Genomic DNA, 24,034 nt, shown 5'->3' with positions numbered 1-24,034 from the left:
GGGTGCAGGAAGGCAGAGGAGAGAAGGCAGTGACTGCTTCCAGTCCCCTCATCAACACAGACTGTAGCGAAATGCAGCCCCTCTAACGGTCAGCATCAAAAATGCCAGGGCATTGCCAGTCCCAACCATCGATTTCCCCCGTTACCTGCCTCAAGGGTCCCTACTGGATGTTATACTTGATTTCCATTTTTTCCTGTCACCAAATTTCTCCCTCAGGCTTCCTGAGCAGCCAAACTCAAAAAAACCAAACAAACAGAAAACAAAACAATCATAAAATAAACAAATCCCTTGACTGTAGGGAAAAGAAAAACTCGTGTAAATAATAACAAAGATCTTAAGTGCCAACTTGCCTCTGCCCGCCCCCCCCCCCGCCAGGGAGACCAAAGCTAATGCGCCAAGGGCTGTGCTGGGCAAGAACTCTATGTGCCAAGGTTACAGGGACAGAGTCACAGATCCTGTCCTCAGGACAAGTGGGCCACGTGCTTATTTCCCTATGACAAAACCAAGAGCGGGCTTGCTAGGTTCTTTACTACAAATCACACCAGCACATGCAAGACTTGTGGACAAGCGTCTCTGAGAGAAAAATGCCCGCAACACAACATGAATAAACTGACAGAATCCCGTCACGCCCGCAGTTTCGCAACGGGGCCTAATCCTCACGGGAGGGGGAAAAAAAAAAAAAAAAAGAAGAAGAAATGTAACTATCGTGTTTACATCAGACACGCTATTTCAAACACAGTCTTCAAAAAAGGAGGCGACATACAATGTCAAGAGGTACCCGGGCTCGTCACTTACGGCTTCTATGATGACCGAGTATGGCGTTCTGGCGGTGAAGACAAAACCCAGCTTCCTAGCTCCCTTCACCAAAGCGGCTTCATCTGTCAATAGAGTTGACGAGGCATTGACTAATCGCGGGTAATGGCGGAATTCCGTGGAGCAGGCATTTTACACATTAGGCAGATCGGCGGCCGCTAGAGAGGCCCGGCCTAAGCCCACAAGGGTAAGGACTCAGGATTCAGGAGGTGCTCGCTCAGTCCGCCACCAGGATCCTGAAGGCAGCACTTTCGTTAGGCAGGAAAGACAGGACCTGAAGCTGATCGTCGGGACAAGAGTGCTGGTATACCTACTGTCCTCCACTGGGGTCAAGTTCTCCTTAAGGAACTTAAGCTACATTCCCATGGCTTCCTGACTAACCCATCTCGTCCGAGTGAGGCAGCGTTTCACTTCTAGTATGGTAGGATTCAGAGCTCCAGGAAGCGGGTCGAGAGTCAGCACCCAGCTTCAGCAGCAGCTGGAGAATCTACGACGGGCACAGGGTGAACAGGGAAGCCAGGCCACCCTCCCCTGAGAGTTTTGTCCAGTGCAGGGACTTTTTTTTTTTGCTTTATGATGATTTTTCCTTTACTCAAAATTATTGGAGAATAGTAGCATTCAGGTTAAATGTTCTGGTAAACTGAAAATCACTGACACATACATGGCACAACATTCACAATACACTTCAACAAATTTTCAGAGGACTCAAAGACAGGTATGCTTCAAGCTGAAATTATGATTTGATCTCTCTCTTCCACTGCATGTAGCCTCTTATGAGCAATAGTGATTGCTATGTTATTTTTGCAAGGGACTTCTGCTAGGAGCTGCAAGATGGCCTGGGGCCTCCCATCGTGGTCACAGTGTTACAGAGTCAGGAGGGCCCAGCGCCACCTTTCTGTGGCTTTATCGCTTGTGACCATAACCTGTACACTGCGTGAGGCCAGAGGTAAACAGTGGGGTCTTCGTGAAGCCGACCTCCCTACCGCACCCTCCACAAGTAAATGCAGACAGCCAAGCCTCCAGAAAAGGGGATAGCACGGCACACCCGGCCCAGAGCCCTCACCTGGGGAGGAAGCCTGGTAGATGATGTTATCTCCATCCTTCTCAGGGACGACGGTGTGGCACACGGCCAGAAGGGTGAGGAACTCCTGTATGCACGGAGCTGTGGGCTACAGACATAAGGCAAGGCGATCATCTGTTAAAACACCGCTGGCATAGAGCAGGGTTAGATTCAGCCATCCCCTGCTTAGAGCCCGCTACTGGCTTTCGGCCCCCTTTCGAACACAGGTCGAGGCCCTAGCGTGGACCCCACGTCCCCCACGATGCCACCCCCTGGGTGGCAGCTGCTCTCCACCCAGCTCCACCTCCACCTCCTCCCGCCTCTCCCCTCCTGGGTGCTCCACCAGCCGGTCTGGTCCGTAGGTCTTCCGACAGGCCTCCGCCCGTCCCACTGCCCCTTGCCCCCTCCACCTGCTCACAGCCAGTTCTTACTCATCCTCTCTGCTTCCATTCGACAGTCACTTCACCTGAGAAGCCCCCTACCACCCGTCTCGGAACATCGTTCTTAATGTACTAACCCTGGGGTCAGAGGAGAGCGAGGAGGCAGCACGCGCCCCTGCTAGAGTTCCCCCAGCCCCCGCCTCGCTTGTTCCAAACGCCTCGAACAATCCTGCCGCCCACGTGCGGCTTCCCCACGTCTGGGAGACCCCAGCGTGCCAGAAGGTCATCTGTCTTCCTCAAGAACGTAACCCCAGGCCCAGCAGACAGAAGGCGTTCAAGTCTATGTTGGATCAGTATACTGAGAGCGGACTCGCCAGGCGGGTGAGTCCCTGCTCTTTCTCTTCCATCGTCCTAGCATTTCCTCTACACCTTGTCTGTTCTTTAACCTAATAATTGCTTAAAAGCTATAAGGCAGTGCATCCTTATTACTAAAAAAAAAAAAAAAAAAAAAAAAAAAAAAAAAAAAAGCCGTCCTGGATATGTATTTAATATATTTCTCCGATCCTACACACACACTCCTCATGATTTTCATTGGGATTAGGTTATAGAAATAACAGAGAAATGCCATCTTAATACTGTTTACCCATCTAAGAATACAGAAAGCTTTCCTATTGATTAAAGGCTTCTAGGGGCGCCTGGGTGGTGCAGTCGGTTGAGCGTCCGACTTCAGCCAGGTCACGATCTCGCGGTCCGTGAGTTCGAGCCCCGCGTCGGGCTCTGGGCTGATGGCTCAGAGCCTGGAGCCTGTTTCCGATTCTGTGTCTCCCTCTCTCTCTCTGCCCCTCCCCCGTTCATGCTCTGTCTCTCTCTGTCCCAAAAATAAATAAACGTTGAAAAAAAAATTAAAAAAAAAAAAGGCTTCTAATACTTCTAGCTATAGGCCCTGGCATATTTTATTAATCTTGTTAATTTTTTATTCATTCAAAAAATACCTACATGCCTACTGTATGTGAGAACGATACTAGACACCTTATCTATTGCTTTTTATGTTATGAATAGGATTTCTATTATATTTCACAAGAGTCTGTTCAGATATAAGGACCAACACTGAGTTTTGTAAGTGCGTTTAATGTCGCTTGTAATGAACCCCTTACCAGCTCTCCGAGTTTCAGTTGACTCTCCTGGGTTTTAAGGCAGACAGTTATTACATCATCCACAGATGACGGCATTTTCCTTTTCTTTTCTAACATATACACTTGAGTTCTTACTGGCCCACTCAGGCTAGCACTCTAGGGACGATGTTCAAAGCCAGGGGTGATACCGGGCCTCCTTGTCCTCACGTTATTTTAACGCCAAGGAAGGTCTTTTATATTTCACTTTTTGATTGGCAGCTGGCTATAAATTTGAGACAGATTTGTCTTTTCACTGATCAGGAAGCAACTCTATGTTTTCTGATTTCTGCAGAGTTTTTGTTTTTAGTTTCTCAGTCACAAATGGACAGTGATCGGTATCTGAAAACATTTTGAGTTTCCCCCAACCCGTCAATGAGACTGAAGAGCAGCCATGTGGCAGCGAATCATAACCACTCACACGGCTACTTCTTATCCACCTTCAGGAAAAGAAAATGCACGTTCAACTACGGTTCAGTGAAATCGAGTAAGTTAGAGGATTTACAAATTCCCCAAGGTCTACACGGCAAAGGGTGCTGGGGAATCACCTCCAGTGACTCCGACATCATAGCAGGGAATCATTTGCTGAAATTAAAGGTGACCATCTCCAGGAATATCAGTGTTTGCAGATACATTCATACTGTTAGTTTCTTGAGAAGGTAGGATTAGTAAACACTTTAAATTTTTTTTTTTTTCAACATTTATTTTTGGGACAGAGAGAGACAGAGCATGAACGGGGGAGGGGCAGAGAGAGAGGGAGACACAGAATCGGAAACAGGCTCCAGGCTCTGAGCCATCAGCCCAGAGCCTGACGCGGGGCTCGAACTCCCGGACCGCGAGATCATGACCTGGCTGAAGTCAGACGCCCAACCGACTGCACCACCCAGGCGCCCCAGGATTAGTAAAAACTTTACATGCAGCACGATCTCGGCATCTGCAGTGAATTTGTGTGTGTGTTCACATGTGCACACAAAGATAACAGAAAGGAACAGACGGAAATGTTAACGGTACTTGGCAGCAAAGGTCAGAAGCGATTTAGGGGGTTAAAAAAATACTCTGTATCCTCTAAGTGTTTCCGCAGTGAAAATAAATTGCTTTTTATATAAAGGCCACCACTCCTTCCGAGTTTCTAAGAGTCGTCACAGCGGCTCAGAGAACTGGCTCTCCAAGAGAGAGCAGCAGAAGAGTCCCACACTCCAACACGCTCTCTCTTGTGCAGCTTTCGATCATGTCCCCCTCTCAGGCACGCTCTCCCAGTTCTCACTGGTAGCAATTACCAGGCCCTGCAGCCCCTCTGGTGAACAACCCCTCTTCCAAACTAGCGGGCCATCATCACCCCCGTCTGCTGTGCTGAAATGTGGCCCCAGGCTTGATCTAGTGGCTCCGGTGGGAGGTGGGGGCAGACCCGGAGGAAGATCAGCATTTTGCAGCAAGACCATCTGCTTTAGCTGAGACCTGGTCAAGGAGCAGGGGGAAGGAAGCTAGCATCTTCTACGTTGGATCAGTACACCGAGAGCGGACTCGCCAGATGGGTGAGTCCCTGCTCTTTCTCTTCCATCATCCATCCTAGCATTTCCTCTACACCTTGTCTGTTCTTTAACCTAAGGGCAGGTGGCCACGTCCGCAGGCCCAGAAGTTACACAGGAACAGGTGCATCTACCCAGAAGAGCCCAACCCTAGTCCCAGGGTCTCGATCCTACCAGACTTTGATGCGGATGACTTTGTGAGGCTTCCAATTCAGCTTTCTAAGAAGTTCCGCCACTTGGACCATTAGGTCTTGGGCCTGGTCTTTGGCAATATTGGCCTAGGCGGCAGGAACTGAAGGAAGTATTTACAGGCTCCCAAGGACGACTCTGGCTTTCATACTGTGCCTTACGCTGGTAATTAACTGACCCAAGCTTATTGTTTTCGCTCTTTGATATAAATGGTACTCGGCAACAACCGGTTCCACAGACAATTCAACGATTTCATGAGCTAGAAACACACGATACATAAAAACGTAGCATGCGGGGGGGACAAGAAAAGACCGCTTTCTCCTGCCTCTGAGAACGATCGTAGCTGGCACAACATCTCATCCCACAGTGTAGCAGGAAAGAGGGTCTTTGATTCACGGCAAATAGTAAAATCTTTCTGACAGCTAATAAGAACAGTCGCGCACACACTCAAGTTAAGTTTCCGCTTTGAGTGGTAGGCCAGACAACATTCTTAAAGATCCAAAAAGGAAAAATCCCTAAAACAAAACTGTTCTAACTTTGGTTCTCCAGTTAACCTGGCATTCTGTAATAAATGAGGTAAAGGAGACAAACCATGCGCAGCCTATGGATGAGAGGTTTGCAATATATTTGAAACGAGTGTTCCATGTTTGCAAATAAACTTTTTCCTTTCTGTAACTTCCAAGAAAAGGCTTTTATAACTTCAAAGAAATGATTGTTGGACAAGGCACGCATGCACGTATATGTATCTTTTTAGAAGTTAAAGCTTTTGCATGTGGAGAAACAGATACTATTTATCATTTTAACCATCTGTAAGGGCATGATTCAGGGACATTAAAGACACACTGCTGTGTACCCACGACTGTATCTACACCCAAAACTCCCATCTTCCCAAACTCTGTACCCGTCAAATAGTAACTCCCCATTCTCACCTTCCCCGACCCCTAATAACCTCTATTCTGCTCTGCCTCTATGAATTTGCCTATTTAAGGTACCTCCTAATCATAAAAAACCTGTCCTCCATTTAATAGATTTTAATCTGCACAAAATGCTTTCTATATATAGAAGTATTTGATGACTGTAAAACATAGAAAAGTAGGCATGTCTAAAATTGGCATGCCAAATCACAGCTATAAAGTACTTAAATACATATACAAATAATTTCTTCTTCAAGACTCAAGCTCAAAAGTCTTAGGCATAATGACTCAAAAAAAAAAAAAAGAAAGAAAAACCCATATGTGTTCTTCCTTGGTAAATCTTTGGGAAATTATCCCACAAATAGGAAGTCATTGGTTAGCAATGTAAACAAAGGACCACATGAACTTGTTCCTTGAAATTTTCCGTAGGTGGATTCTTTAATAGGCAAATTCCACCTTGGCTATCAGCCTACACAAAGCTTAAAACATAGTCCTAAAGGACCCAGAAAATCAGAAATGATGACCCAGGAAAAACAAAAAATCTGTAGCATATGGAGGTATTCCCTTGGGAGGAAAGCAAAGGTTTTCTTGGCCCAAATGCTTTAATTTTAGTCAACGGTCCCAAGACAATTTAGATAGGAATGTGGGATATCCATAGGCTAAAATCCTGAAATGCTTCTTCCCTCTCCTCAATCCTATTTTGGCAAAATAACCAAGTGATCTAAGAGGCTCTGTACTTACAATGTTTTAAAAATCCATGAAGTACATTAAACCTAATCCCGATTTTCTGAAAGAAAATTAGTGTAGCCTACGGTCCTCGTTATTTATAGTCGAGCTACATGTTAAATGTCAGTGGGGTAATTAACACAGTAGCCAAGATGTAGAATACCCTAGAAGGCTTCAAGCACACCTTTAAAAAGCGGTGAACATAGGCAAGTAGGCTTTTGCTAAAATAATAGAAAATAAATTCTCCAGTCCATGGCCATATCACACCCTCAGTGAACTCTGAGTGTCCAGATTATTAAAATATCCTTTAAAGTCTCCATGTGTTCGGGGCGCCTGGGTGGCTCAGTCGGTTGAGCGTCCGACTTCGGCTCAGGTCACGATCTCGCGGTCCGTGAGTTCGAGCCCCGCGTCGGGCTCTGGGCCGATGGCTTGGAGCCTGGAGCCTGCTTCCGAATCTGTCTCCCTCTCTCTCTGCCCCTCCCCCGTTCATGCTCTGTCTCTCTCTGTCTCAAAAATAAATAAACGTTTAAAAAAAAATTTTAAAGTCTCCATTTGTTCATCGATGCTTATGATAACCTCACTGAGCCAGGGATTCCCTTATGAAAATAGTGCTGGCCCTGCCCCACTACTCTCGACGGCCTTCCCACTGGAATGAAAGGAAATCTGGCTCAGGACGGCAGATGGTGAGGTGGCAATGGATGAAAAAAAGCAGCACTAACTTCTCCAGAGAGTAGGGTTCCTTCCAGAAATGCATGCCATCGGCCCCGCGGCAGGAAATGCTCCTGTTAGAGGATCCTGCTACATCTCAGGTCTCTACTCGAATGCCAAAAGAGGACCGAGCATGCGACCGATGGTCAGAAACAGCACCCATGCACGGGTTCAGCTTTGAAGAGAACATCTGTACGTATACACAAATTAACTGAGCTCGGGATTTCGAGATTTCAAGATTGGGGATCCCAGCAGCAAATGTAGAGTGTCTCCCCACGATCCCTTCTCCAAATGAGGATTTGCCCCCTGTGCACTCATTTTCGTCACCAGCCCACACTCTAGGTGAATGCGAGTCACCATTCACTGCGGGTGCCCACGATGCCCACATTTCAACGATTCTGTTAGCCCCAACACCCACCAAAGCGATCAGACTCCTCCATCTACACAAAATGAAATCGCTTTCTTGGGGAGAGGTATCGTACCCCCCCTCCCCCCACGCCACAAAGGTAAACAATGACTCCTAATGATTTTACATCTCTTTCCCCAACTAATAAAAATCCCCTGAATGTTTTCTTACTCATCTCTTCCCCCAATACCTAGCAAGGTGACTGATATCAACCAGGCCCTTAAGCTGTTTGCTAAATGAATGAGTAGATGAATGAGTCTCTTATTTAAATTCAGATCCACTCACGTGCCGTTTCTGAGCCTTCCCTGGGATTCTGAGGGACCCCGAGCAAGAGGCTCACCTCACTTGCTCTGCTGTTTCCTCACCCACGGATCTGGGCCAGGAAAACAAACTTGAAAGGAGACTAAGTGCAGTTCCCCAAGCCTCTAGGTCACCCTTCCACCTTCGTCCTTTCCCATTCTCCACCCCAACTTGAACAGACACATTTAGTCACCTAAATACCCTCTAAACACTATTCGGGAATGCTGGAGTCCTCTTTCAGAAAGCAAGCCCTCACTGTGCCCATGAAGCCTTGGATATCCGTGATTAAGCTGCCACCCCCCACAGAAGCTTCTTCTCAGATGCCACTCTTCAGCTTGGAGAACCTCTAGGCTAGCAGCTGGACCTATGGCCACTATCTAAATTCAAAAAAAAAAAAGGGGGGGCGCCTGGGTGGCTCAGTCGGTTAAGCGTCCGACTTCGGCTCAGGTCATGATCTCGCGGTCCATACGTTCGAGCCCCGCACTGGGCTCTGTGCTGACAGCTCAGAGCCTGGAGCCTGCTTCGGATTCTGTGTCTCCCTCTCTCTCTGCCCCTTCCCTATTCACGCTCTGTCTCTCTCTCAAAAATAAATAAACGTTAAAAAAATTTTTTTTTTTAATTCAAAAAAAAGAGAACACATCGATGCCTGTGACTATGATACAGGGCACGGACTTCAGCAGCATCCATTGTGTGGTCTGGGACCACTTCATCAGCACCACCGGGCACTGAGGCAGAAAGTCCGCATCCCAGCCGGTGGGCGTGGGTGCCTTACGTGCACGCATTTGAGAATCGTGCCTAGGAAGATTTCAGCGTTAACAAATGGGCAAGTGCAGCAGAGAACAGCAAATTTCCTCACTGAGAATTTAGAGAAAGTTTGAAATAGATCTGCATCTTAACAAAATGTTGGAATGGTGAACTTTTAATTTTGCTCAAGTTTACCTAACTTTAGATTTTTTTTCAGAAAAAAAAATCAGATGGAATTCACACTGATTAAATGGGTTGCAAAATGCCTTCATCCCTAAAGACTTTTCTAAGTTGGTATTTTTCAAAGTAGCTTTTCAAATGAATTTAGGCGACCCTGTAGTTAATCCCGGTTTGTTAGAATAGTAGAGATAATGTGATGTCAGACTTAAGAATCAACCAGACTTAGGTTCTGAGTCTCATATCTACTTTTGTTTGCTGGTAACTCTTGGCCAAGTCGATATTTTCACGCAGCTTCCTATCACTTCTCCGGGGTGACTCCAGCGCTAAAGGAAATACGCGTCAAATGTCTGGCACACGGTAGGATGCTATAAATGCAACATGCTCTTCTGCCCTCCTTTTCTTCCCTACATTCTCCTGGTCCAAGCATAAAGCAAGTGTCCTTCAAAATCCATGACCTCTTAGATGCACAACCGTGAAGAAATGGTACTGCAGAAATCTTAAAGAGCAGGAGAAATCCGAAATGTTGGCGAATTCCATATTGAGACTCGTCTTCATCTTGACGTGAGACTTTGGAGCTCCACCACATATTTAATTCAGCTTTGCGTTACCAGGCAGAGTGTTAACCAGAGCATTTATTTCCGATCACTTCCCTGAATACTAACTCCAGAAAAGTAAAACCACATCTCCTCCCCAAGGTCCAAAATTATAAATTTCAAGGCAGCACACATACACGTAAATAAAAGTACACCATAAGCTATGGAACATTCTAGAAGCAAAACAGTGGCCTTACATGATGATCTTCAATGTTCTTCAAGAGCCTAGGATCATCAAAGTCACATGAGTCACTAGGGGGAGGAGGTATCCGGCTGTGAGAGAGAACAGAAAATACTTATTCAGTTCAAAAATTTCTTTAAAATCTACCCACACCTAGTAAGAATTTGTCTTGAAGAAGAATCACACCTAAAAAGCCTATAGATTTACATTAAGCTTTTGAAGATTTGGAATAATGCATATTATTTCAGACCTCGAGGTAGAAAATCTTTAGCCTTACTATAAGCAGAGTATTTTATATGTTCATTATAAACAACGACATAGTTACAAGAAAAAAACAGAGGCAGGGGTCAACACTTTGTCATTTTAGCTGTTCTCTGACGTCTACCAGGGAAAATTTCTGAGTATTTACCTCAAAGCGGGTAAAATAGGAACAATTATTGTATTGTATCTAGGCATTCATTTATGGTCAGAACTCATACGCAGAAGAGAGAAGGAGGCAAACATTGTGAGAAAGGAACCGATAAAACTTGATACAATGGTGGTGTGCTGCTATCACACTGAAGAAAATGTGAAGGGTTAAATATATTCCTGTATCCCCACTTCCTCCTGAAACCCCTTCTTGGAAACAAAGACGACGGAAGAAGTGACCACAGCCAAGGTCAGCCTGAACTCTGGATGTGGGAGTTTAGCAGAGCAGAAACCAACAGCTTGTGCAGTGAAGAGACTAGAATACCAACTGATGCCCCTAGCAGAATCTTGCGGAAGCTGAGCAAATGGCAGCCTGAGGTGCCTGTCCCATAAAGGGAAAGTGGGAAGCAGGAGGGGTTCCAGATCCATCTGAGGAAGAGTCTGCCTCCAGGAACCTTCCCCCTCATCCCAAGCAGCCAGATAACTGAACTTTTTGGAACTCAGAAAGCCATGGAAGGTTTATAGTTTGGAGAAGTCAAATCAGAGTAGCCTTGGACCCAGCAACACGGGGCACACAAGCGGGTAGGGTAGGGAATTCTCCCAGGACAGGAGTCTTAAGTGCATCCTTCATGACCACCAACTCTCTGCCTCTACTCAGCTCCTTTAACAGCCACAGCCAGATTTACATCCTGGAGAGTTCTCCTCATGAGAAGACGACTGATCACATAGAAGACCAAGGCTGACATCCAAAGATCCTCTACTAAAACTGCAGGTCCCGGCCGATCATCCCACAGGGAAACCAGTCAGTCATCAACTGCGTGGTCTCCCCTGCCCATGTAGCCCTACCAATCAGCTTTGTTAGTATATAAATCTTAAAACATGAGCACACACCATCACTAGTCCTAAGGGAAATGCCAATCGAAACCACAATGAGATACCATTTCACACCCATTGAGATGGCTATTGTGTACCTGAAAACAAAAACAGAAATTAACACGTGTTACGAGGATGTGGGGAAAATGTGTGTTGCTGCCAGAAATATAAATGGTGGAGCTGCTGTGGAAAACAGTTTGGTGGCTCCTCAAAAAATCAAACATAAAACTACCACACGACCCGCCAATCCCGCTTTCAGGTATATACCCATAATAATTAAAAGCAGAGACCAGATACTTCTGTACCAATGTGCACGGCAGCATTAAACACACCAGGCAAGAGTAGGAAAAAACCAAATGCCCATCAACAGATGAAGGGTTATACAAAATGTGGTATATACAGACAATGGAATATGACTCAGCCTTCCATGTCAATAGAATTCTGATACAGGCTACAATATGTATGACACAACTTTGAAGACATTATGCTGGGAAGCAGGAAGTATGGAAGGTATCAAGGGAAGGACTGGCTATTTCTTGTTAAATCCTTGTAGTTCCGGGGCGCCTGGGTGGCTCAGTCGGTTAAGCGTCCGACTTCAACTCAGGTCACGATCTTGCGGTCCGTGAGTTCGAGCCCCGCATCGGGCTCTGGGCTGATGGCTCAGAGCCTGGAGCCTGCTTCCAATTCTGTGTCTCCCTCTCTCTCTGCCCCTCCCCCGTTCATGCTCTGTCTCTGTCTCAAAAATAAATAAATGTTAAAAAAAAAAATTTAAAAAAAATCCTTGTAGTTCCGCTATTACTTTTAAAAGCATATTCATGTTTAATTTTAGTTTGGTTCTCTCTTGCAAAAAGAAATATGAAACTTTTATTAACAAAATATTTAAGCGAAAATGACAATATAGAATTGTTCCAAAACCCTTCCCACTAAGACATCAAGAAGTGCTAGAATCCACTTACCAAAAATCATCTGAGGATGGTTCTCTTGTCAATTCTGGAAAATGACTGCCAGAGAAAGGGAAACAGAGTGTTCATAAAACTGATCAAGAGAGGCACTCACACAAAACATTCTCCGGGATAGATCATATATTAGGCACGAGACGAATCTTCACAAATTCAAGGAAACTTACATCACATCAGGCATCATTTTCAACCATAATGGTAGGACCAGAACTCAATTACCAGAATGAAACTGAAAATTCAAAAATATGCGGAGATTACACAACACACTACTGAACAACGAATGGGTCAAAGAAGAAATCAAAAGAGAAATAAAAAAAAAAAAAAAACACGAGTAGACAAAAGAAAATGGAAATGCAACATAGTAAAGCTTATGGGATGTAGCAGAAGCAATTCTAAGGAGGAAGTTCACAGGGATAAATGCCTGCACGAAAAATCAAGAAAAATCCCAAATTACCTAGTTTTATACCTCAAAAAACTAGAAAAAGAACAAATGACACAACGTCCTTAGTATACTAACTTCCTTAGCATAAGGAAGAAAGTAGCAAAGATTAGAGCAGAAATTAACGAAATAGAGGAAAAAAAAAAAAGATCAATGAAACTATGAGCTGGTTCTTAAAAAGATAAACAAAATTGACAAACCTTTAGCTAGACTCAGCAGAAAAAAGCAGGACTCAAAATCAGTAATGAAAGAAGTGATACAATATAAATATGAAGGCTCATAAGAGATACTATCAATAATTATATGCCAAGAAATTGGACAACATGTAAGAAATAGATAAATGGATAAATACCTAGAAACCTACAACATACCAAGACTGAATTATGATGAAATATAAAATCTTAGATTGACTACTAGTAAGGAGATCAAGTCAGTAATCAATAGCCTAACAATCAAAAGTCACATCCAGACAACTTCACTAGTGAATTCTCCCAAACATTCAAAGAAGAATACCAATACTTATCAAACTCTTCCTAAAAACAGAAAAGGAGAGAACCTCCCAAACTGTTTTTACAAGGTCAGCATTACCCTGATACCAAAACCAGTTAAGGGCACCACAAGAAAATTAGAGGCCAGTACCCCTGGTGAACACAGATGCAAATATCCTCAACAAAGTATTATCAAACTGAATATAATAATACGTTAAAAAAAATCATGCACCATGATCAGTTGGGATTTATTCCAGTATACAAGGATGGTTCAACATCTATATTCCATCAATGTGACACACAACATTAACAAAATGAAGGATAAATATCATATGATCATCTCACTACATGTAGAAAAAGTATTAGACAAAATTCAACATCCATTTATGACAAACATTCTCAACAAAATGGCTATAGAGGGAACATACCTCAACATAATAAAGGTCGCATGTGACAAGCCCACAGCTAACATCCTAATAGTGAAAAGCCGAAAGCTTTTCCTCTAAAATCAGGAACCAAACAAAGATGGCCACTCTTGCCACTTTTATTCAACACAGCACTGGATATCCCAGCCACAGCAATCAGGCAAGAAAAATAAAAGGTACCCAATTCAGAGAGAAGTAAAATTGTCACTAATTGCGGATGACACGATACTATATATAGAAAACTGTAAGAGTCCACCAATAATTATTAAAACAAATGAATTTAGCAAAGGTTGGTTGTATTTCTACAGACTAACACTAAATCATAAGAGAAATTTAAAAATCTCAACCAAGGAGATGCAAAACCTGACACACTGAAAGCCGTAAGACATGAAAGAATACAAAGACTCAAATAAATATTAAGATATTCCATGTCCATGGATGAGAAGAATTTACTGTCAACATGTCCGTACAAACCAAAGCAATCTACAGAGTCAATGTAATTCCCATTTAAATTCCAATAGCATTTTTCACAGAAACAACAAATTATAATTTGTATGGAACTACAAAAGACTTAAATTGCCAAAGCAATCTCAAAAAACAATAACAAAGCCAGGGACGTGACACAGCCTGGTTTCAGACTATATTACAAAGCTACAGTACTCAAAACAGGATAGCACTGGCATAAAAACAGACACATATATCAATGGAACAGAAAGGAGAGCCCAGAAATGAACCCATGCAATATGGTCACTTAATTTCTGGTAAAAGTGCCAAGAATACATAACAGAGAAAGGACAATCTCTTCAATAAATGGATAAATCTCTTCAACAAACTGGACAGCTATCTTACACCATACACAAAAGTCACTCAGAATGGACTACATACTTGAATGTTAGACTTGAAACCATAAAACTCCTGCAAGTAAATACAGGTATAAGCTCCTAGACATTGATCTTGGTGATGATTTTTTTGGATCTGACACCAAAAGCGAAGGCAGCAAAAAGCAAAAATAAACAAGTGGGACTACACCAAACTACAAAGCTTCTGCACAGCAAAGGAAGCCATCAACAAAATGAAAAAGGCCACCTACTGAATCGAAGAAAATATTTGAACATCATATACGTGGTAAGGACTTAATATCTAAAATATATAAAGAACTCATGCAAGTCAATGGAAAAAAAAAATAATCTGATTAAAAGTGAGCAGAAGGAGGGAGGCTGGGTGGCTCCATCGGCTGAGTGTCCAACTTCGGCTCAGGTCACGATCTCAACAGTTTGTGAGTTTGAGCCCCGCGTCGGGCTCTGTGCTGATAGCTTGGAGCCTGGAGCCTGCTTCGGATTCTGTGTCTCCCTCTCTCTGCCCCTCACCCGCTCACACACTGTCTCTCTCTGTCTCTCAAAAGTAAATAAACATTAAATTTTTTTTTTAAATGAGCAGAAGGAGGGATGTCTGGGTGGCTCAATGGGTTAAGCATCTGACTTCGGTTCAGATCATGATCTCGAGCCCCATATCGGGCTCTCTGCTGTGCATGCAGAGACCACCTTGGGTCCTCTATCTCCCTCTCTCTCTTCCCCTCCTCCACTCATGCTCACTTGCTCTCTCAAAAATAAACATGTTTTTACAATGGGCAGAAGATCTGAATTGACATTTTTCTAAAGAATACCAACAGATGGCCAACGGGTACATGAAGATGTGTTAACCATCATGTAAATGAAAATCAAAACCACAATGAGCTATCATCTCCTACCTGTTAGAATGGTTACAAGAAATAAGACGTGTTGGCAAAGAGGTGGAGGAAAGGAAACTCTTGTGTGCTTCTGGTGGGACTGTAAATTGGTGTAACTGCTATGGAGAACCATATGGAAGTTCCTCAAAAACTTAAAAATAAAACCACCGTATGACCCAGCAATTCCAATTCTGGGTATTTATGAAAGATTCTGGGTATTAAGAAGATAAAAACACAAACTCAAAAGGATATCTGCACCCCATGTTCACTGCAGCATTATTTACATAGTCAAGATATAGTCAAGACATCCTCACCGTCTATAAATGGATGAAAGGATAAATAAAATATGGTACATATGTACAAGACAATATTACTCAGCCATAAAAAAGGAAATCTTGCTATTTGTGACAACATGGATGGACCCTGAAGGTATTAAGTGAAACCAGCCAGCCAGAGAAAGACAAATCCCACATGATCTTAGTGAAATCAAAACAAACAAACAAACAAAGCAAGCAAGCTCACAGATACAGAGAACAGGTTAGTGGTTGTCAGAAACAAGGGGTGGGGAGTGGTCAAAATGGGTGAAAGGTGCAAAAGATAAACATCCGCTTATAAAATAAGTCATGGGGATTTAACCTACAACATTGTGACTGTAGTTAATAATAAATACTATACTGCATATTTGAAAGTTGCTAAAAGAATAGACCTTCAAAGCTGCAGTGCAAGAAAAAATCAATTTTGTAACTATGTGTGGTGACAGATGTTAACTAAACTTACTGTGGGGACCATTTTGCAATATATACCAGCACTGAATCACTATGTAATACATCTGAAACTAACAAAGTTACATGCCAGCTATACATCAATAAAAAAAAAAAACAAAAAAAAAGGCATTCAGGTAAAAATAGGAGTAAGACATTTCTAATTATTAGGTTATAAATTTAAAGAAGTTAAATTTATAGAATTAAAGTTTTAAAATTAAATTTATAACATTAAATCCAGGGATTTCTTACCAGGTAAATTATTTGCAGAAATAAACCATGTTAACGGTTCAAAGTTGGGACCCATTACATTTTAAACCCATTCAGTAGTTACTACATATCTAAATCTCTTACAAATATCCTTTCCAAATACCAAAAAGGTATTTGACTAAGCAACTAAAAATAAAGTTGTTTTGCTGGAAGAATGCAAATCAAATTTTAAGCGATAAACAAACTTACCCATAGGTTACCCCAGCAATGCTGCACTTCTTGAAGTTCATGATATTGCATGTAAGAGTTCCAGTTTTATCAGAAAATAGGTATTTCACCTAAATCAAAGAACGGAAGAAATGTACATCAAAACTGTAGTAAGATATCAACACAAATAAATACAGTCTTTCCTTCTCTATTTTTCAAAATCTCCATTAATTTTAAAAGGTAAATTCCCTCAGAGCAAGTAAAACACGTTGTATAATTATATATATTATAATGTTACAACATATTTTATAATTACATATTAAATATATAAATACGTTTAATGCATAGACCACTGGGGCACCTGGGTGGCTCAATAGGTTAAGTGTCCGACTTCGGCTCAGGTCATGATCTCGCTGTCTGTGAGTTCAAGCCCCACGTCGGACTCTGTGCTGACGGCTCAGAGCCTGGAGCCTGCTTCAGATTCTGTGTCTCCCTCTCTCTCTGCCCTTCCCCTGCTCTCTACCTCCCCCCAAAATAAATAAATATTTTTTTAATTAAAAACAAACAAAACAAGAAAACCTTGTCCACTAACCAAGCCTAGAATGCAGTTGTGTGGAAACGTGCAAAGGAGGGGCCTCAATAACAGTCCTGCTGCCACATCCATCTAAGCACAAGCACTAGGTCCTTCCACAAGGACACATCACTCTCCAGGACAGTCCCACGATCTCATACGGCACCCTGGTCTAAGCGTTCAATATATCAAGACAACAAGCTCAGACTTGGGCAACCCTCAAGACATTTTTTCTCACTCCACTCCTAATTGGATTAAGAAAGCATATCCTGAAACAACACAGAACAAACATGAAGGTCCTCCATCATAGTAACAGTTAAGATTACACAGAGGCAGCATAGACGTGCTATAGATTATAGAACCTTCTGAGATACAAAGTTTTACAGATTTAACACACAAAGCTCCCAATATACAAAGGTGAAAAGAGAAATTTCTAGAGGTCACGATTAGCTGAAAAGAGATGAACTCCAAATGCACATGTGCTGTGCGAGTTACGTTCTCTCCAGTGGATCATGTGATGGGGAAGACGGAAAAGAGCTCAAGAGCATTGGAGGATGGCTGCCCAGTTCAGGCTCTGGACACAAACTAGTTAATGTGGACTCTGGGAAAGTCACCTCCTCCTTCTGGGCCCCGCTTTCCACATCTATGAAACAAAGAGTTTGGCCAGAAGATACAGAACATCTGGGAAATGAGGTCATGGATTGGTGAAGGGAGAATAATTAACAGAACTGTCTCCTGTAAAAATTCCAGTTTCTCAGTGGTTTTCTAAAGAGGGGCCATGATTGCTACTGGATGTACTCCAGGGATCACAAGGCGGAAGCCATGCTTTACTGTTTTATGGAAGAGGGATTAATGTGTGAATATTTATTCTGTACTTTCTCTTAATGAAACGATAGAAGCAAATGCACTATGAATTATTTTTACAGCAATCAAAGGGTCTTCAAGTAAAGGAAAATTAGTAATGTTCCTAAAGAAGTCAACTATTACATAGAAATAAAAATCAGTGAAGTATGGGTAATTAATGCTTCAACCATAAGTGTTTTTTTTTTAAGTTTACTTATTTATTTTGAGAGAGACAGAAACAGTGTGAGTGGGGGAGGGGCAGAGAGAGCCGGAGAGAATCCCAAGCAGGCTCTGTGCTACCAGCCCAGAGCCCAATGAGGGGCTTGAACTCACGAACCTGAGCCAAAACCAAGATTGGGATGCTCAACCGACTGAGCCACCCAGGTGTCCCTGTAAGTAAATTTTTACATGCAGTAGGTCGAGGGGTATAAAAAATTCAGTAGAATCAGCCTTCCAATAAGCAGAGTTTCCTTCTGCCCCTCTTTTTTAAAAATTAAAATATTGTATCACAACGTTAAAAATGAAAGTTTTCTAAGAAGGAATTATCAAGATTTGGTCTCATTCTGCCTGTTGAATTTTAACTTATCCTTAAGTTCCAAGTCAAAACTAGGTAGCTTGACCCCAAGCAAACTTTTCCCATATTCCCAATCAGGATGAATTATTATCCTGGGTACAACGTGAGCACTTGTAATCCATCAATTACTCGGATCCAACTTAACGGGTCCTGAGAACAATGGTCAACTGAGCACCGTGTTAGACTACGACCAAGGCAACCAAAGACTTCACATTGGGCACATCCACACCCTCGAATAGACTCGAAAGGTTCAGGACAGAAATAGACACCACGTCACTATCGTGTCTCTTATTTTACTGTTTTTACATTTGGAGGGACTGTCATGGAGACATGGAAGAGAGATTCACTTTACCTGAAAAACTAAAAAAGCATTCAAAGAGGAGGCAAATTTAGTCTGACATATATATATAGCACCCACCTTACAGGGCTGTTGGGAGGTTTAAATAAGATGTACAAAAGGAAATTACAACCTTTAATTCCACTGTGTTCAAAAGAGGGCGTTCCTTACAGTAATTTCAACACAGGATGAAGATAAAACGCAAACGCAACTCATTAAAGGCAACAGGGGTTTCAAAGGTGAGAGCAGAAAAGAAACTCGTTCCCCGGAATGTTCCAGAAACAAAATCTAAAACATGTGAGAAATGTAATAGATTTACGTCCCTTCAAATTAGTTCCCTCATGTTTTGTAAGGTTACCCAATACCTGCATGTCTGAATCACGGTTTTCCCCATCATTTCCTCCTGATAAACAATGTTAATATCCAAACTAATGTTGCATTTTAGTTTTTGTGTTAATTTTTTTGCAGGTGCCTTCTAGGTAATAAAATACACTGATGCCTCAAAAAAGCAGGTGAAAACCAACTAGCATTTCTATTTAGTAATATTGTACTTTCAATATTATATATATATATATATATATATAGAGAGAGAGAGAGAGAGATGTATGTAGATATAGATATAAATATGTATCTTCAGACATCAAAACCACATTCCCAGAGAACTATTTTTCCAAAATGTCTGATGGTTCTAGCACTGGCCTCCCCAGATGCTCATGTCACCACTACCAAAGTTCCCAGAGAAGCTCTCACCTGCCCCAGCTCTTCATTAAGGTTTGAGGTCCTGGCCATCGCAGGGGTGTCATTTCCTAGATAATACATATCTGTGTCCTGAGAGAGAGAGAGGGGGGTGGGGAGGACGCTTCAGACAATAAATACCATTAGTCCTTCACTCAGATCAATGCAGAAAAGCGGCTACAACTGATAGTAGAAATGGTCATTTGGGTGGGGAAGTACAATGGCCATTAGTATAGAGAACACTGTGATAGAAGACAATATGCAATTTATACACAGAAGATTTGGTTGCAAGACGATCACTGCATGACCTAGTCCAACCCATGCTTGTGATCAGCCAATACCTCATTCACAGGGTTGCCGGCAAGATCAAATAACAATGCACAGGAAGGCGCCCAGTCTACAAGCACTGGCTGAACTTCACTGCTTAATGGCCACGGTAGCTCCCGAAAAATTCCACCTCCACTCTCGCAACAGAATCCAAGTGTATATGGTCACGGTGAATTTGATATACGGTGCACACTAAAACAGACACACCTACGAGACCTTTCCTGCGGCACTAATTAGACTGTAAATGCAGGAACGCATTTGCAGCCACTTCGTCCCCACTCACCCGAAGACATTCGCCCGCTGAGCACTCTGCCTCCATTATCTCACTTAATCCTCACAAGGACCCCCTGAATGGGCACCCACGTCCTCCCCTTTCACAGACCGGGAGGCGGAGGTCCCAGGCAACTAGTCCTTGCCACCACCGGCTCAGCGACAGCCTTGCCAGAGACCCCCTGCCAGTCGTCTGGCCAGTTTAAGTCCCAGACCCAATCCTAAATTAACCACGTTCTTCCTTTCCTGGGAGCTCGCCTGAGAGGCTCTGAGCCAACGGGAGAAAACACTGGTTGACCTTGCTCCAGTCACCCAACTTTGAAGCTCTGCTGTGATACTCACCCAGTTTATAAAAAGGGCTTGAGTGTATTTCACAACCTCAAGAGTCACCAACAGACTGATGGGAATCAGATTGTTGTACAAGATGATGAACGTCAACAGGTTATAGCCGAAATTATCCGAGGTCGTGTCTGTGGAAGAAAAGCAGAGCATCTGTGAGCTTTAGTTCGTCTCCACTCAGTTTCCCTTTCCTTTAATCTTGTGGAACTTTTCTAAAAGACGTTCGTGGTTTATGTATAAATTGAGAGCTCCGAGTTACAACACTGTGAGCACCTACTACGTGGCATACAGTGCATACCAAGACTGTTAATAGAATCCCTTCCACCAGAGAGCTGGCTTCTAACAGGAGGTTGTGGGGGAGGAGAGGAAGCAGGAGCCAGCACGCCCCTCACCGTCCATGCAGCAGGCTACATCTACTGAAGGAGGAGTTCGTAGGGCATTGCTGAAACCCGGACAGGAGGTTTTTCAGTGGGAAGGCATAGTCGCTGAAGGCCATCCGGAGGAGGCTTTAGTCCAATTTTGGCAGAAAGAGACAAGCCAGCTAACCAAAAAGGACGTAGAAAAGAAAGCAGGCATTTCAAATGGCTGTAAGGAATATCTACGACCTCGCTAATAAGGTCAGAGTCTATTTGGAATCCTCCAAAGAGCGTGTAAGGTACAAAAAAGCAAGTGTCACTGGTGGCGGGCAAAGAGAGAGAGGTAGGAAGACCGGAGCCTATTTACTGAAGGTAAGAGAAGGAAATCTTAACAGAGGAGGACCCCTAAGGATGGAACAAGACCCCTAGAGGACAGAATCCAAGGCAGAAGTAGAGTCAGGGTGGCCAGGAACAGGGACCAGGAGAGGGAAAAGAGGTCCGTACCAAAAGAGAAAAGTTCTGTTCCTAATGAGCATGACACTCCGGTTGAAGGAAAAAGTGGTATGATCTTAACTCGGCAAGGGGGGAGGGAGGATCGCAGCCGGCTGAAGGTCTGGATTTAAAAATGCCTCTTGAGGGGAATGGGTGTCTCAAGAAAGCGAAGGCTAGGATTGGAGATTAGGAGTTTGTAGGGACTTGAAGCCCCAGTTGAGTTTTTCCTCCCCAGGACATTAGTCCAATGGCGGTGGTTTGACTCAGCTGTAGAGTTCTAGAGGGTAGTTGTGATGGCAAGATAAAGGGCTGGTGAAGGATGACAGGGGGGGGGCACAAGCTGGTCAGTGGCTGTTGTGACCTTCGCCCCAACCCTTCACTTCTTCTCACCCACTAAGGCTTCTATTTTCCCTGCCAAATGCTTCTTTTCTTTCTAACAGGTCACTTCGCTATCTTGTTCTTTTGAATTATATAGTTGCTCAACAGCATCTCTAAGTACCAAGAGTCGACAAATGTCCCCGAGGTTTAATTTGCTCAGGAAGAGCTGCCGACGAGAATCGCGTATTAAGAAATTTCAAATGTCAGGTTTCAATACAGGCCAAAAATTGCTTCGGATCATCACAGACAGTGTCAGTAAGTAGAGTACATTCAGGAGAGACCCTATGCATAAAAGTTCATCCAGCCAAACAAAAGCAATCAAGTGGAGGTGAGCGAGGACAGAAGCTGATAGAAGACGAAGTCACAGCTCCAAGACCGACAATGCGAATGTGAAGTCCGACGGCTCTTGCCAGAGCTACGCCAACTTTTCCATAGGAAAACAAAGCAGAGAGCATTATGGGTGGGACAGAGAGACCATTCTTCCACCATAAATCATCCAGCTAGTACTGGAATTTGACATTAGGCTACTTATTTATTTTAATGTTTGTTTATTTTGGGGAGTGGGGGAAGGGCAGAAAGAGAGGGAGACACAGGCTCCAACCAGTCAGCCCACAGCCCGATGGGAGGCTTGAACTCATGAACCACGAGATCATGACCTGAGTCAAAGTTGGACGCTTAACTGACTGAGCCACCCAGGCACCCCATTAGGCAATTTAAGTGCCAGTTCCCACAAATCCTGTATACCAAGATAGTGGCCAATGCTGTTTATTTATCCAGATCATGATATTTTGAAACTATGTATGTACAGAAAGTATCAGTCTTCATATTTGAAGCTAGACATATAATACAGTCCAAATCCAAAATTTTTTTTTAAATTTTTTTTTCAACGTTTATTTATTTTTGGGACAGAGAGAGACAGAGCATGAACGGGGGAGGGGCAGAGAGAGAGGGAGACACAGAATCGGAAACAGGCTCAGGCTCTGAGCCATCAGCCCAGAGCCCGACACGGGGCTCGAACTCACGGACCGCGAGATCGTGACCTGGCTGAAGTCGGACGCTTAACCGACTGCGCCATCCAGGCGCCCCCCAAATCCAAATTTTAAGAACAAAACCAAGGGTGTTGATCCAACCTACAACTTGAGTCCTGGTCATACTTGTGAAAGTTGCAACAATAGTTCTCCTGAGCAGTTAAAAGTGTTTGATTTTTCTGCATGAGATAATTAGAAAAGGAAAAAAATGTTTTGACAGTTTAACCAAAATACATTTAAAGATAGGAATAACAAAAACTTCAAGAAAAGATTCAAAAGTTTTAAAATTCAAATTTAGTTCTCAATATTTTTTCATTAAATTGATTTGTCTTCTGGAATTGCTCTATAAGAAGCTTAGCAAATCTCTCAAAACAGGAAGCAATAGAACTGGACAAAATTATCAAAAACAAGTAGTTAAAGTGGTTGGAAATTAATCACAGTGCCTACAAAAAAAAATTCAAAAGCATGCATTTAAAAATATCTACTTAATCTAAGTGGAAACTTCTGGCATTTAAGTCAGAGGCTATTTCCCTCTTCTTTCCCTTTGAGCCATGATGCTCAAATTCTGTTCGGGGTGGGTAGACGGGACTTGCGTCTCTCATGCCCCCGACCCCAGCTCCATGAGAAATTCTATCCCAGGGTGAGGCAGGCCGCGACTCCAGAGGAAGGCAGGTTGTCAGGACAGGACTAGCCTGAGGAAGATGTCATTATTTGGAACACAGCACGAAAACAGCCATGCCGAGGGCACGCCAAAAAGAATAGGGATCCGAGGGGCTAACAATCAGGGAAGACATACATCTCACGGTACTAGTAGGAACAAACAAAACAGAAGGCCAGCTAGAAATCAAAAAGGGATATCTGTGGAAATAAATGACCGAAGAAACCTTGGAAAGATCACACTCCACCCTGGTGGTCCAGAAAATCATGTCCACGCACAAGGCTGCACTTGCTTAGGAGAGAGACTTACGAACTACCAGTCCCCGGCTGAATCTGGTCAGACTTTAAATTCCCCAAACACTGAAGGTATTCCACAGCCACACACAGATCAAACAACAAAGGAGTTTTAGCACGACCTTACTATCTCAAGGCGTTTAAGCACAACCTCTGACCAATCACTGCATGACCCCTAAGCTATGCTGACCCTAGGAATCCAGGCTTAAAGATAAAACCAAGAAGAGTGAGTGCTAATGAGGATAGGGTTTCTTTCTACAGTGATGAAAACATTCAAGCTAGGTAAGGGCTAAAGGTAGCACAAATAGGAATATACTAAAAACCTTGATATAGCTTAAACTATACATCTCAACAGTTTTAAAAACATGGGACTAAAACTGAGCAGTAAGAGGCAGGAGAAAACACTTTACAGAATTTTTCCAGGCAAGTCACTAAACAGGTAAACAAA

General features: G+C 43.2%; 1 protein-coding gene across 5 annotated transcripts in view; it reads right to left on the bottom strand.

The window, feature by feature from the left end:
- The window catches only part of LOC122480709 (phospholipid-transporting ATPase IB), a 606,753-nt gene that overhangs the window by 419,623 nt on the left and 163,096 nt on the right, over window positions 1-24,034 (bottom strand). For all 5 annotated transcript variants that reach the window (XM_043575482.1, XM_043575463.1, XM_043575477.1 and 2 more), the window contains exons 12-18: window positions 20,385-20,512; window positions 19,461-19,538; window positions 16,428-16,516; window positions 12,127-12,171; window positions 9,906-9,981; window positions 1,877-1,982; window positions 796-878 (exon numbers count right to left, since the gene is read on the bottom strand). In XM_043575482.1, coding sequence (XP_043431417.1) covers window positions 796-878; window positions 1,877-1,982; window positions 9,906-9,981; window positions 12,127-12,171; window positions 16,428-16,516; window positions 19,461-19,538; window positions 20,385-20,512 — 605 coding nt within the window. The remainder of the gene's footprint in view (window positions 1-795; window positions 879-1,876; window positions 1,983-9,905; window positions 9,982-12,126; window positions 12,172-16,427; window positions 16,517-19,460; window positions 19,539-20,384; window positions 20,513-24,034) is intronic.

Source organism: Prionailurus bengalensis, chromosome A1, assembly GCF_016509475.1.
Source record: "Prionailurus bengalensis isolate Pbe53 chromosome A1, Fcat_Pben_1.1_paternal_pri, whole genome shotgun sequence".
Lineage (NCBI taxonomy): Eukaryota > Metazoa > Chordata > Mammalia > Carnivora > Felidae > Prionailurus > Prionailurus bengalensis.
Note: the sequence above shows the minus strand (reverse complement) of the source record. Positions and strands in the feature narration are given on the sequence as shown.